This window comes from Tamandua tetradactyla, chromosome 4, assembly GCF_023851605.1.
Source record: "Tamandua tetradactyla isolate mTamTet1 chromosome 4, mTamTet1.pri, whole genome shotgun sequence".
NCBI classification, from domain to species: Eukaryota; Metazoa; Chordata; class Mammalia; order Pilosa; family Myrmecophagidae; genus Tamandua; species Tamandua tetradactyla.
The window spans coordinates 52698554-52714838 of record NC_135330.1 but is presented as its reverse complement, the minus strand read 5'-3'; the positions used below and the strand labels follow the sequence as shown (position 1 = coordinate 52714838).

At 33.7% G+C, this 16285-nt stretch overlaps 1 protein-coding gene across 5 annotated transcripts in view; it reads left to right on the top strand.

Moving 5' to 3' along the window:
• KCNT2 (potassium sodium-activated channel subfamily T member 2) overlaps positions 1-16285 on the top strand; it is a 450533-nt gene that overhangs the window by 115482 nt on the left and 318766 nt on the right. For all 5 annotated transcript variants that reach the window (XM_077157297.1, XM_077157299.1, XM_077157298.1 and 2 more), the window contains exons 2-3: positions 12128-12207; positions 14313-14412. In XM_077157297.1, the coding sequence (XP_077013412.1) occupies positions 12128-12207; positions 14313-14412 (180 nt within the window). The remainder of the gene's footprint in view (positions 1-12127; positions 12208-14312; positions 14413-16285) is intronic.

Sequence of the window (16285 nt, the reverse complement as noted above, 5' to 3'; positions counted from 1 at the left end):
CACATGGCAAGGCACATGGCCACATCTACTGTTCTCTCTCTTCTCTTCTGGGTTTCATTGCTTTCTGCTTCTTGCTACTGTGGCTTATCTCTCTCTCTCTCAATGTATTCTGTTTATAAAGTAATCCAGTAATAGGATTAATAGGATCATTCAGGATGAGTCACACCTTAACTGAAGTAGCCTCACCAAAAGATCCTACCTATAATGAGTTTATACCCACAGGAATGGATTAGATTTAAGAACATGTTTTTCTGGAGTACACACATTTTCAAACCATCAAGTCAAGTAATTTATAGTTTCATAGTGACAACTAGCATCTGTCAAATCTGGCCTGTCTGTTTGAGACCTAATGGTTCCTGCTTTCAGAACACACACACACATTTTCCCCACAAACTAAGCTTTGCTTTTTAACCATGTCTTTCCTTGTACTTTTGGTCTGCATTAGCATCATCATCTTTTTCTTCAAAAATTTAAAATGACTGATATTATATTCCAATCTGGGTTAGAGATTGTATGGTCTATTTTATGATTATCTTGTTTTCTAGGAATTGCGAGGGAGAAAAGAGGGTCTGTGTATTGCTGTGTATTTTAACTAGGAGGCTATGAGTCTTATGGAAGTACTGTGCTACCTGTAGCTATATTATATAAGTTTTTAAGCCTTTCTGGGACTAATGGCTCTGTTATTTCCATAAGGTTTGTATGCATATATGTATGTTATGTATATATGTACATATATATTTTGCCTGTGGGTGCTTCTGTGTGTATAAATATATATATATATATATATATGGTGTGGAGATATGAAGGTGAGGTAGGAGACAAAAAGTGTAAGTGGTACTGAAGCATGCACGTTTCCTCTTTTCTAGGTGAGAATTTAAGGATACATAATGTTTACCAAAGGTGATTTATTGCAAGTCTAAATGATGTTCATATTTGTTCCTTTTTATGCATATACTTAACAGGATAAGAAGAAATGGTTTGTGGCTTGATCCAGCCCTGCCCTTCAGGCAGTGAGGGGGCAGCAGCAAGAGTTTGAACCTTTTTCAATTTCAGAATGAAAAAAAGTGTGCTTTTATACTTACCATCATTTTGTTTATCTTTTCTTCCCATGGTTAGATTTAAGTTCAAATTGGAGTTGCTTAAATTTAATTATTTTGAATAAAATGGGAAAGTGCAGAGAGCTAGCCTTGCAAATAAACAGTCCACAGGAGGACATGAGTTTTGTAACTGCAGAGAGATTTGAATACAAAAGTACTCCTGGGTGTATTTTTAATGCGTTTTACCATGGAAACCAAAAGATTGTATATTTCCAGGTAACTGCAAGCCATGATTACCTAAGAGTGACTGGAAAATAAATGCAATTTTTTAGGGCCTATCAGCTTACTTATAATGAAAGGTAATTGGTAAGTGATTAGCACCCATGGATTCATTCCTCATTTCTCTTATATCACAGCATATACACTATAGACAACAGGTTTTCCTCCCAAGAAATGACGTTTATTTTGTTAAAAGAAAACACAGAGAATGTTAGTGAACATCAGCAGAATTAATCTCTGCTTCTTTATAAGAAGATACCAAAATAAAGGAGGTAAGAAAGCTAGGCTGAGTAATTATGGAAATAATTATATAGGCAAGGAGGTGCTGAGAAATGTCTTAGGAAGACCTCTGACTTCTTAAAATGAGGTTATTTTTGTATATGTAGTAAAGGTTGAAAGGCAACTAGAGAATCCTTGGGAGAACTTGATTAACTGGCAGAACTTCTCCTTTAAGATGTAAAGTATATAGTATGCTTTTATTTGTTTGCTTTACAGGACTCCATATTAAAGGTTGTTCTTTTCAAAATTTTATTTATCAGAAGAGACACATTGTAAATATTTAGAAATGAATAGGAACCAGGTTTGGAGGCAATAACCAAAGAACACAACTAAACAAATATTTCTCAGTATTCCTATATAAGTCTAATGTTTGCAGTTTTATCTTATAATATTTTTACAAATGACCTAGAACTCTCCTACACGATGAGGTATCAACTTGATGAGTAGGCAAGAGGTGAGAAGAAGTAATGTATCAGTCCTAGCTTTATGAACTTGGACATCTCAGTAGAATTATCTGAATCAAAGTTTCTTTTCCTGTAAAATAAAGCATTGCTGCCTTAAAGGAGTGACAGGAAAATAAATGCATTTGATGATGTTCTATCAGTTTATTCCTGATAAAAGGTTATTGATGAGTGATTTGCACACATGCATATTGTGAAAATGAAATACATTCATAATATTTTAATATTTTTCCAAATAGTCAATAATACCATGGGGAGAGAACGTGCACATATATAAATGAACCTCTAATTTAATAAAATTGGACAAAATTTGTCCCAAATTATGAAGGAAATTACTGTTCATTAGTCATATCATGGATCAAGTTGGACTAAAAAAGAGCTTCCAAAGATTCAACTCACTAAAACCCCAAGTTTTGTACCATCAAATAGGTATAAGCCAGGAAAAGAAAGGAAGGCATTTTTATCTCTGCTGCCATAATATTGACTCAGTGCCTTTAGGGTTTTAACAAAGAAAGAACTTGGACCTCACTACCTAGTTCATTCAGGAATTCAGCTATTAATTGTTAATGCTTAGTAAGTCTCAAATATGTGAGATGCTAGAGATATAAGAGTGAAAAAACTCAATATGGTTCCTGCCCTTGTGGAACTTGCATTCTAATAGACTTACTCAGCATGATTGAGAACTGCTACCATGATTATTGGGAAGACCTTGCACACGAGAGAAAAAGACTTCAGAGAAAGCAGAGAGAATCATAGAGTAATGTATTAGAGTATTTGTAAAGGTATAATTCCTGTAGTTGTAAACCCACCTTAGTGTTTGGTAGTGTTGAGAGTAGACTGAGAACCATGGCGGTTGTATTTGGAGACACTTAACTTTTTATCCATACTCATTAGAGTCAGAGCACCAGGCATGGAAGTGGAGGATGCTACAATCTAGTAGCACAGAAGTGACACCAGCTAAAAATTTCTTCAAAGTGGGGCGTTATACTGGAAGCCATTTCTAGTAACTTGCCATGCAGATGGACATTTTCTGAGAGAAGAAAACCAACAAATAAATAGAGAGCACCCTAAAGCGTATCCACCACACATGCCTGGTGATGATGACTCCAGGCAGATATTCAGATATTATCTTGCTTGAGATAAGCATATAGGAAACAAAAAACCTCATGCATGGACACATGATAATATTGCAGAAACAGTGGGAAGGAGGATGGGCATGATACCAAGTAGCACCTTGTAGACAGTGGAAAAGCCTTTCCTTAAGAATGCTCTATGTCTACTCTAGGATCAAAAGAGTATATCAACAAAAAGTTTGGTGTCCTCAAAAGTGTCTAAGGCATCTTTACTTGAAAAAAGCAACATAGGTTTACTTAAAGTAGCTGCATTGACAACATGGTTCAGAATTATTTGTTTTTCCCTTGCTAAAATGATGACTCTTATACTTGTAAAGTTATTGGGTAATAAGAGTAAGACAGGGAGATTGCATTTTAAGAAGCTCCTGGACTGTTTTTACTCAAAATTCAAGTGATCAGAGCTACAGAATGATGCACAAAGAATGAAAAGTAAATGATAATAAATTAAAATCAATATTAATCCAGTTGATAATTGTTTGGGAAAGCTGATAATGATTATCTAAAAATGTCTGCTAGAGGGATGCAAGAGTAGTTCAGTGGTAGAATTCTTTCCTGCCATGCAATTTTTGCCCCCAGAAATTTTCTGCCCCCAGAAAAAAATTCAACAATTGGTGCTGCCATAACAGGATAGTCACATGGAAAAAGAATGCAATGTGTTACCACCATACAGCATACCAAAAAAAAAAAAAACAAATTTGCTAGGGCATTTAATTTGTTCCAGAGCATAGAAAAATCTAGTTTTTTTTTTTTTCCAATTTCTAACTGAAGTTGGGATAACTTAAAGAAGATAGCACATTAATCTCAGTTATCAATGAAAAGAAAAGCTCCTAAAACAAACAAACAAAAAAACAGGCAAATGAATCCAGCAGTAAATTACCTGAATAATTACTATTAACAAAACCAATTTATTCTAGGGAAAAAAAATCGTATAATAGAGAAAACATGAAAATAATTCACCAAACTGAAAACCACCTACCACCAACTTGATAAGTTTGAGATAAGTTTTTGATAACATTCAGAATGGATCCATTCCTCACGTAGTTTTTCTTCCTGATGTAATTAAAAAAAATATTTTTATTGACAAATCTTCACACACATAAAGCCCATACATGGTATACAATCAGTGGCTCACAATATCATTACATAGTTGCATATTCATCACCATGACTATTTTTAGAACATTTGCATCACTCCAAAAAAAGAAATAAAAAGAAAAAAAAATCATACATCCCATACCCCTTACCCCTTCCTCTCATTGACCACTAGTATTCTAATCTACACAATTTATTTTACCCCTTATCCCCCCTATTACTTATTTATTTTTCATCCATTTTTTTGCTCATCTGTCCATACTGTTAAAAGAAGTATCAGACACAAGATTTTCACAATCACGCAGTCACATTGTGAAAGTTATTAACATTATGCCATCATCCCCATGAATCAAGGGTACTGGAATACAGCTTAACAGTTTCAGGTAATTCCCTCCGTCACTCCAATACACCATAAACTAAAAAGGAATATCTATAGAATGCATAGGAATAACCTCCAGTTAACCTCTGGACTCTGTTTGAAATCTCCGGGTCACTGAAACTTTATTTTGTCTTATTTCTCTCTTCCCCTTTTCGGTCAAAAAGGCTTTCTCAGTGCCTTGATGCTAGGTCCTGGTGAATCCTGGGATTTCTGTCCCACATTGCCGGGGAGATTTATACCCCTGGGAGTCACGTACCACATACAGGGAAGGGCAGTGAGTTCACCTGCTGAGTTGGCTTAGTGAGAGAGGCCACATCTAAGCAACAAAAGAGGTTCTCTGGGGGTGACTTTAAAGCATAATTTTAAGTAGGCTTAGCTTCTCCTTTTCAGGAATAAGTTTCATAAGGGCAAGCCTCAAGATCGAGGGCTCAGCCTATTGATCTGGTTGTCCCCACTGCTTGTGAGAATATTAGAAATTCTCCAAATAGGGAATTTGAATATTTCCTCCTTTCTTCCTAGTCTGTCAAGGGGACTTTGCAAATACTTCTTTATTCATTGCCCACATTGTTCTGGGACATATTGAGGCATCACACTAACCTGGGCAAACCAACAAGATCACACACCCTATTCAAGATTCCATGTATTTATGGCTTTCAACTAAACTGATGATGCAAGTTAAATAAGGTAATATCATACTCAAAATAGAAATTTTGCTTCGACTAAACATCTCTCCCTTTGGTCTCACACATAAGTTTTAAAATGTGGATATATCATCCTTTACCCTGTATTCTGATTTACCTTAGTCCTACCTAGATCAGCTTCATTCATATCTCTAGTCAAAATCGGATCCCTTTTTCAACTTTTTAAACAGTTCCTGTATGGGGTAATGCTGACTTTCATAGCTTCAGGGCTCTAACTTTGAGTGTCAGATGTCACATAATTCTGCTCATTTAATTTTTGATAAAAAGATATTTATTCTAATCCCAGAGTCAAGAATACAATTACAACTAACACTAGATGCATCCTCTTATAAGCTCTTTTTTCAAAAGAGCTATTCAGTGTATTAAGACAAGAACAATAAAATATAAATAGAAATTTTGGAGAGTTTTTCCAGCTGACATGATTGTCTGCCTATAAAACTAAAGAAATAAACTTTAAAAAAGATCAGTACAAATAAAAGGATGCCATATTGTAGCCATTTACAAGATGAAAAGCAAAAGTTAGATTGGAACAAAATAATTTTTAAGATAGTTAGCACCAAAATTATAAAATACGTAGAAATAAAAGCCATTAAGAATAGATGGGAACCATCCAAATAAAACAATAATACATTGACTATTAATAAAACATAACTTTATTAAACCATGATAACAGATACCAAAATGAGAAGATGCATCCTAATAATGATTGCAATTCCAGTTTGTTTCTTGGTAAATACAATCATAATTCCATTATTACATGAGGGTAAATGCGACAACATGATCATAAATTTTATTTTGAAGTAAAGCATGTGAGAAATTATTACATATTAAGAAATAATGAGAGCAGATTTACCATAATATATTACTCAAAACTGTCTGTTTCTGGGGAAGACACAGAAAGAGTTCACTGAAATGGCTTATTTGTTAGAGGTAAATTCAGATAAATAAATGGAAGAAAGAGGGAGAGAGGGAAGGAGAAACACAGGAAAGGAGAATGAAGGAAGGAAGGGAAGGAGGAAGGTAAGTAGTCAGGAATAGAGAGAGGAAAAAGGGAGGCAAAATGAGAGAAAAGGAAAATACACAAAACTGGAAAAAAGAAATATTAAGAGGATAAAGTCAAAATTATGGGGGGAAAAAAGGCAGGATAAGCACTGAACTCTACTAAATCCTGGAATACTAGGAAAGGAAAGCACAACTTAATTCTGAGAAGAGTTGTCATTATATTAAATGAAAGAAAAAGCTCTGCTCTGTTTTATACATAGTAAATCAAAGGGACATTTTTCTATACCTAAGAGAAAATGTGGATCAAAAAATGTTTTTGCAGCAGGCCACGGTCACTCAGCAGGCAGAGTCCTTGCTTGTCATGCCAGAGACCTGGGTTCATTTCCTGGTGCCTGCCCATGTAAAAAAAAAAAAAGAAAGGTTTTGCTTGGTTTTTCTTTTTAAGCATTAGCTTTAAAGTCTTGTTTTAATATCATCCATGCTCCTCAGAAAGATTACTAAATTAATGCAGAGTTTTAATTTGCATACTCTTAAACTTTAATGGTGATTTAGAAGTGATTTAATGAAATACCTCACACCTTCCAAAATTATCTCCAAGCTCAGGAAAAAAACAAACAAACAAAAAACCAATCACTTGCACTTCTATGTAGTCTCTGACACATTAATATAATTGAGAGCACCCCATCTTATAATGGTGGCCATTTCAAAGATATGAGTCTCAAAGTAAATTATGAGAATTCATCATTCTCATCATATCTCTGTGAAATTTGTCTTGTTTTAATTTGTGCAAAAAACCAACACATTATGAAGCATTCCATTTTAATAATGGTGGCCATGTAAATATTAAAAGATAGCCACTAGCTATTTAAGCTAAACATTTCCAATACATATCCCTCATTATTTTTAAGACTTCGTATGATCTCATTTTAATCTAAAACACACACCTGTGTTATATAGCCAGTAGTGAACCCCAGATATATGAAGAATGGACTCACATTCTTATAAATTTGTTAATTATAGAAAATAAATCTGCATGACCTATGCTGAATTATTTGGATAATAGCTATATGTCCTCTCAAATCTGCTTTCACAGCCACAGTTAATTTGAACTAATTTAGTGTGATATCAGTATCACAGTCTGTTTATTTGAAAAGAATGGATTTTTCATTTGATAAATGAAGAACACAGATCTTGCGTATAGACGTTTTGTGTGTGTACATACGTATGTGTGTACATGGATATCTATAGTATGTAGGCGTGGCTAGTTTTGTTTATGTACGTACAGGCACTGCTCATGCACACAGCATGCAAGTAGAACTATTCTCCTGGAATATATCACTGGAATTTGTATTGCTTCTTCCTGGAGAAATTAGCAAGTAAGAGAATCTTGACGTCTGTTTGTTTTCATTTTGCAAATAAGATGAAAAAATCAAAAGATGGTAAGTTATGAGAAAATGATGACTATGAATTGAAAATTGTTTGTGGGTGGACATATTTTCTTTAGGGATAAAAGAGAAAAGTTGGAGAACAGTCAAGTTTTTTAAAAGCTATAACAGATAAAACATGGTTTCCAGTTGATAAATAAGCCCTTTTGCTTTTTGACATAAGAAATGTTTTTAAAATGGTTTATGAGTCTTTTTTGAATGTACAGCATATTAGGGAGGTTATAAGATCATATCACAATGAGCTATTTCCCTACTACATAAGCATCATCATGGATTAATTATTTTTTCTCCCAAGTTTTCTCTAACAAATATACTCCTGCAAAAAGAAATCACATTGTTTATGTAAACTAATTACAAAATAATATGGTATTAGAGTAAACCAAATGACATCTTGGTGTTTGTGCAAAATATGGAAATGCTTTCTTAGCATAATACCTAATAAATGGATTTGAAAAAATCTAATTAAGAAAATTTCAAATAATGATTACCAAGTCACCATGCACTGGACACAATTTTTCTATTCCTTCATTATTTTGAAAATATTAATTATGTACCCATCACATAAGAGATACTTTGCTGCAATATAGGGAGAAAGCAAATGCATTTATTAGAATGGTGCCATTTTTTTTAGGCTGCTGACATTTTATAGTGGATTAAATATATAATATTAATTCCTTTTAGTGAATTATCTGCTTTATAATCTATTCTATGGCAACTTTAAAATTCTAAGTGTCATTGCCATTCTTATGTTGATCTAAATATATTTTAACATGTCTAAATAAATAAATAAGAAAATAAAGTGTCATATAATTTGGTGTCCCGAATAGATTATAGATAAAGGAAAGGATAATTTAGTCTACAAAGTCAACCTCACCTCATAACAAAGCAAGGTAAAGGTACCATAAAAAAAGACCAATATCTTTTATGAATATAGAAGAAAAAATCCAGAAGTAAAACCTCAAAATACAAAACAAGAACACAATAAAAGGATTATACACCAGGATCAAGTGGGATTTATCCCTGGTATGCAATAATGGCACAACATAAGAAAATCAATTGATGTAATACACCACATTGACAGACAAAGGAAAACATCCATGATCATCTCAATTGCTGCAGATAAGGCATTTGACAAAATCCAGCATCCCTTCTTAATAAAAAACAATTAGAAAACTAGAAATAGAAGGGAACTTCCTGTGATAGTTAGATTCAGTTGTCAACTTGGCCAGGTGAAGGCACCTAGTTCTGTTGCTGTGGACTTGAGCCAATGGTACGTGAACCTCATCTGTGGCTTACTACATCTGCAGTCAGCTAGGAGGTGTGCCTGCTGCAATGAATGATGTTTGACTTAATTGGCTGGTGCTTAAATGAGAGACTCAACATAGCACAGCCCAAGCAGCTCAGCATACCTCATCTCAGCATTCGCAGTTCAGCCCAGGTCATTGGAGATGTAGAAAGAAGTCACCCCAGGGAAAGTTGTTGGAACCCAGAGGCCTGGAGAGGAGGCCAGCAGAGACCATCCTGTGCCTTCCCACATAAGAAAGAACCTCAGTGGAAAGTTGGCTGCTTTTCCTCTGAAGAAGTAACAAAATAAATCCCCCTTTATTAAAAGCCAATCCATCTCTGGTATGTTGCATTCCGGCAGCTAGCAAACTAGAACACTTCCTTAACATGATAAAGTTCATATATGAAAAATTCACAAGTTATATCCTACTTAATGGTGAAAGACTGAAAACTTTCTCCTTAACATCAGGAAAAGAAGAAAAATACCCAATGTGAGCACAATTATTCAATGTTTTAGAAGTCCTTGGCAGAACACTTAGGCAAGAAAAAGAAATAACAGGCTTCCAAATTAGAAAGGAAGAAGTAAAACTTTCCTTATTTGCAGATGACATGATGTAGAAAAACCTGAAAAGAAATCCGCAGCAAATTTCCTGGAGCTAATAAATGAATTAAGCATGGTGTCAGGGCATAAAATCATAAAATCAGTTGTTTCTATAAGCAAGTAATGAACAATTGTAAGAAGAAACAAGAAAAAATTCCATTTTTAAATGGCAACCAAAAAAACCCCACAAATATCTAGGAATACATCTAACCAAGGATGCATAGAACATGTACACAGATAATTACAAAACATTGCTAAAAGAAATAAAAGACCTACATATATGAATGGATAGTCTGTGTATGTAGACTAGAAGACTAAATATTGTTAAGATGTTAATTCTACCCAACGCAATTTATAGATTTAACAAAATTGCAGTAAAAATTTGAACAACCTTCTTTGCAGAAATGAAAAAGACAATCAACAAATTTATATGGAAGGGTAAGGGACCCCGAATAGTCAAAAATAGGAATGAAGTTGGAGGACTCACACTTCCTGATCTTAAAACATCTTACAAAGCCACAGTGATCAAAACAGCATGGCACAGGCATAAGGACACAAATGGACCAATGCAATTGAATTGAGAGCTCAAAAATCAACCCACACATTTATGACCAAATGATTTTTGTAATCGGGCAGAGATGACAGAGTAGGGAAAGAATCATCTTATCAACAATGTTGTTGGGATAACTACATTTTCATTTCTAAAAGAAAATGGAACAACTCAAATTAGATCAAAGACCTAAATATAAAAATAGACCTAAATATAACAGTCGGAACTATCAAACTCCTGGAAGAAAACATAGGGAAGCATCTTCAGGACCTCGAGGTAAGCAATAGTCTCTTAGATTTTACACCCAAAGCACAAGTAATAAAAGAAAAAAGATAAGTGGGCTCTCATTAAAATTAAAAACTTTTGCACCTCAAAGGACTTCATCATTAAACAACCTTCTCAAAGGAGAAAATGCTTGGAAACTACACATCTGATAAGTACAAACAATACAATTTAAAAATGAGCAAAATACTTGAATAAACATTTCTCCTAAGAAGATAGACAGATGACCCAAAAGCACATGAAATGGTACTCAACATTATCACCCACCCAGCAGGGAGATGCAAATCAAAACCACACTGAGTTACTATTTCACACCAACTAAGTGTCTACTCTCAGAAGAAGCTAAAATGACATGTGTTGAAGATGATATGGAGAAATGGGAACACTCTGTCTTTGCTGTTGAAAATGTAAAACAGTTCACCACTGTGGAAGACAATTTGGCGATTTCTCAGAAAGTGAGGCATAGAATTACCATATAGCCAGGCAATCCCCACAGAACTGAAAGCTGGGTTTTGAACAGACATTTGCATACCAAGATTCATAACACCATTATTCACAATTGCCAAAGGATATTATTCAACCAATGGGTAGATAAGCAAGATTTGGAATATACATACAATGGCATACTAATCACCTATAAAAGGAAAGAAATTCTGATACACGTGACAACATGGGTGAATCTTGAAAGCATCATGTTGAGTGAAATAAGCCAAACACAAAAGGACAAATATTGTATGTGATCATTGATATGAAATAATCATAATAAGTAAACTCATAGAGGCCAGAATCTAGAATAAAGGTTACCAGGGGATGGAGTGGGGTTTGGGAATAGAGAGTTAAGACTTAAAATGTACAGAGTTCCTATGTGGAATAATGAGACTGTTTTGGTAATAGAATAAATCTTAAAAAAAAAAAAACAAAAACTACAAGACGACACTGCACAAGAACCCTAAATTAAACCATGGACTATAGTTAGTAGTACACTTATAAATGTGCTTTCATCAATTGTAACAAGTGTACCACATCAATGCAAGGTGTTGATGATTGGGTGGTATATGAGTGTCCTGTATTTTATGTGTGATTGTTCTGTAAACTCACAACTTCTCTAATCAAATTAAAAAAGAAAAAAAAAGATTTTCAAGCCCTATACTTTAAGATCCTGATAAAGTAGATTAGGATGGTGTCGCCCAAACTGTGTTTTCTTATGACTGCTGGAAAAACTTGGAAAACACTTATTCAAATTATTCCAAAGACGTGTTAAGAACCTTTGCATTATTATCTATTTAGAATCATCTCCTACCACTGATTACATTCATTAACATAAATAATTGAATTCACCGTTATAATGTTTGTGCTGACTGTATATTTAAAATGGAAGTAATTGCCTCTCTCAAAAAATTATTTTACTCAATTCTTATTTTTGTAGCAGAGAATTCACTCAAACAATATGATGAATTAAATAAAAAATATTTTCATTTTATTGTATATTGATCTTTAGATTATGAACATAAAATTACAAAATTGTTTTGTATTTAATGATCTTTATCAAATAAAGATATGATGGAACTCACAAATATATATATATGTTTTTTTCTGTTTTCAGAGTACAAGTTGAATTCTACATGAATGAAAACACATTTAAAGAGAGACTAAAGTTATTTTTCATTAAAAATCAGAGATCAAGTAAGTTATTAATTTCATTTCCCTTTCTGTTTTTGTACATAGATTTTTCTCAAACATTTAGTTGTGCAATCGTTTTGCCACATACCTTTTATATAGAAACAATAGGGTCCACGATCTTCCCTACAGGAAAACTGTTAGATCTGACGGTGTTTAGTGTGCTTGAAGGTTCATGACTCTTTAAATCCCGTATCAAATAAGTAGACTTCTGAATGGACTATCTAGATTATTAGAAAATTCAGGAAAATAGTTTAACTGAGGGGTTCCCACATTTTCACTGTGAGGGAAACCTTAAGCTTCTTAAAATGTTGCGATTTTAGAGGGCTCTTGCGATTCTGACAGACCACAGGCATATTTGACTGATTTAGTTGGGCAAGAGTTCAATGTTTCCAAATCGTGCCTAATAATAAACAATATATAGGGTACTCTGAATGTACAGATTTCCAGCCTCCTTCCCTGGAGATCTGGTATCAAGACGTGCAGGGCACTCCAATGATTCTTATCACCAGACAAATTTGGGAAACTTTGGAACTTCAGGGGAGTCATAAATTTGACATAGTCGTTGCCCTCCTACTACTGTTCAAGTTTTAAGTGTCACTGATACTTGAAACTTTCCTATAATACCACATATTTTTAAAGCTATTTATAAAATAAGCTAGTATACAACTTTCCACATGATTACTACTTAAAATATCAACAGACAATGGATAGGTTATTCAATTGGTGTAGAGGGTGAATTCTGTTAATTCTGATTCCTAAATTCCTTTGGGGCGATTTAAATTATGTTGTGCCTGTAGTATTCAAAGTAGAAAGCTTGACTTGTGAGAAGGTATCTAAATACTGACCATAGAGAATATCTCAATATGTACGGTACACTGGTCAGGAATTCTCAGTGGCAAATGGGCAGAAGGGTTCAAGCTGTGAACAACTGATACCTTTCTTAACTGGTTGTTTACAATTTCCAAGGAATCCCTAATGACACCTATTACACAAAGGGGCCACATCATGTGAATAGGTTTCTTCAGTTTCAACACTGACAATTGAGGTCAGACAAGATGGCTATATCATTTGAATATTTCTCCAGCAGCCAGCTTTGTCTAAGCAGTCATTTGAGGAGACTAGGTTTTAATTAACCAGAGAAATTTCATTAACTACTTAAAGGAGCTTACAGAGATGCTAACTCATAAAATGCATTTAAAATTTTAATAGAAAAACTTAAGGAAAAAATTACACAATAAACATTAACCTTTTCTTGCTGAAAAACATTACCTCAAGAACACTATATTCAGCAGAATATAAAAAGAAGTGATGTCTCATTTCCAGTTTCATTAAATAATCATAGGAAGACCTTTCCCAAAGTTTTACTCATTATGCATGAATCTAATACCGTCTGATAATTGGAGGAAAGGTAATGCTTGTATTAATCAAATTTTGAGCATATTTTACTTTACCTTAATTGCTTATCTTCATCATCATCAAAAATTATAGGGTACACAGTTTAAATGATACATGTATGGCGATCTTGATTTCCACAAAAAGTTAAAGATTTCTTTGGTACTTTATCTAAACTGAAAAGTAAGATTCACCGGTTGGATTCAAGGTGTCAGTGCTAGAGAACACAATGTGTCTGTGTGTATGTATTTATGTACTTCCCAGCATGTGATGTCATGATTTCTCTATAACCAAATCTTCAATGTGCCCTGAAGGTACACAATTTATAACTTATTCTGTGAATTTGTAGCAAGTACTAGCTAAAATTTATTCCAAAATTCATGAAACTGCAAAATGCTTAACACTCCAAGTATATTTTATCAAATCTTTGTTGGCTATGAATTGTGTCTTCTGTGTGTTCAAACCTAGATTTAATCTCAGGGTATAGTCCCCTGTTGTTTGCAGTTGGTGCATTCTGTCAAATTCACTTTTTGTTTAAATTTTTAGCTAATTAATATTCAGCTACCGACAACGTCAAAGAATTTTGACAATCATTGCATTATAGTTTCTAAGTACAATTTAAGTGTAGTATTTAAAGATGGTATTTTTGATAATTCTTTTTAGTCTTTTGTGAACTCAGTTCAAATGAAAATCAAACTTTTATTGTTTGTTTAAAGGTCTAAGAATACGTCTGTTCAACTTTTCTCTCAAATTATTAAGCTGCTTATTATATATAATCCGAGTGCTCCTAGAAAACCCTTCTCAAGGAAATGAATGGTAAGATATCTTTGACCTTCAACATTATTCTTTTGTTTACTTTGAATTTTATTACAATTTAAAATGTTATATAGAATTCATTTTTTCAAAGACATATTAGGTGTTTGCATAAGTTAAATTGATATGACTTTTAGTCATATCATGAATTAGTATAATCCTGATAGTTTATTTGTATCTCTTTTTTTTAAAGTTTATTTCTTAGTCTAATCCTAATATTGTGCACAAACCCATATGGATTTTATCGCTGATTAAAGTGCTTTAAATATTGTTTAAAATGTGTCAATCTCTTCAAACACCTGAAAGCCTTTCTAATTTTGATTTACCTACCCTCTGAAATAGTTTACTCTACCCTATGCCAGCTCTGTAATTATTTTCAGTTATACTTGAGTTGTTACTCCTGAAAAAAATTACTCCAGCATGTATTGGAATACATGACCATCTCAGGTCTCAGCTCATTCTGTGTAGTCCTTTTACTTGTATGATAGCTAAATGACTCATTTTTAATTCATTATCGTGTTGCTTTTATTAAATCACATTTTTATTCATTTACGGACTTTTCTTTTACGGCTCTAACCTTTGCTGGAAGCAGTAGATTATGGAACTAGGTGTGTAGTGACATGAATAATTTTTATCTCATCATCATCAGATTTCCTAAGCTCCTAAACTTACAATAATTTGCAAAGTGAAAACTGAAATTTGATGACTAACTTCTGTACAGTTTTTTTCATGTTGACATTTGTCCTAAGAAACATTTTTTTAAAAATTAAAAAGATAAGAAATAAATGGAAATTGAGGTCTAAATATGTGTTTAAGGGAATTGATTAGTCTTCATCTTGCTTAGGTAGTGAAAATAATTCCATATTAAAGGTTGATGATAAGTTATAGATCAATTAGTGAAGTTTAACAGCATAATAATTTATACTTATTTATAAAATAACTTCTTTAGTAAATTATAATGATAGATAGTTAACATGTCTTTATGTAATACTTAGCATATGCCATTCACTTTACTAAAAGTGAGGAGAATAAGGATGAAAAGAAACATTTACTACCCTCAGGGAATTTTTAGCCTGGTGAAGTTGCATATTTTGTGTCTCTTACTATTTCAAACGTTGTGTTCATTGTTTTAAGTATATTATTTTCTTCAACATATACTTAATCTCATCATTCTCATCTTATATATAAAAAATCAAGAGTTTTTCTCATATTTGCATCTCTCTGCCTTAAGACACTCATGGCTAATTTTATTAATGCCTTTTATTCCTGTTTAACTCAGTGATCACAGGTAGCCAATGCCTTCTTACTCCTCCAGACTCCAACAGCATATGCAGCACTTCCATCTGGATGTCTAATAGACATGTCACTCTTACCGTGTTCAAGATCTAATGCCCCAATCAGCTTCTTCTGTGGCCTTCCACATCCCAAGAAATGACTACTTTATCTGTCCCCAAGCCCTGCTGTACTTACACTCTGCGCCAATTACACCTCAGTAGTTACTCAGACCAAATGCTTTGGAGTCATTCTTGAGTTATGTTTTGCCTTACACATGCATTCCATTAAGAAATAATGCCATTTATAGCTTTCAGATATATCTAGGATCCTAACACTTCTCATTGCCAACTCCCTGATATAATCCACCTTCTTTTTCCCCGGATTACTGCAATGGCCTCCTAATTCATTCTGTTAATACTACCATTTCCTGCCTTTTGTCTAATCTCAACGTAGGAGCTGTTTATCCTGTGAAGTAGGTCATGTTTTGGCATGGCTTTGTTCTCAGTGCAGAAGTCCTTACCACAGTTCATAAGAACCCCTGCTCTCTCTCTCACTTCATTTCCTACTACTCATCTCCCACCCATTCTCCTCCAGCCACACT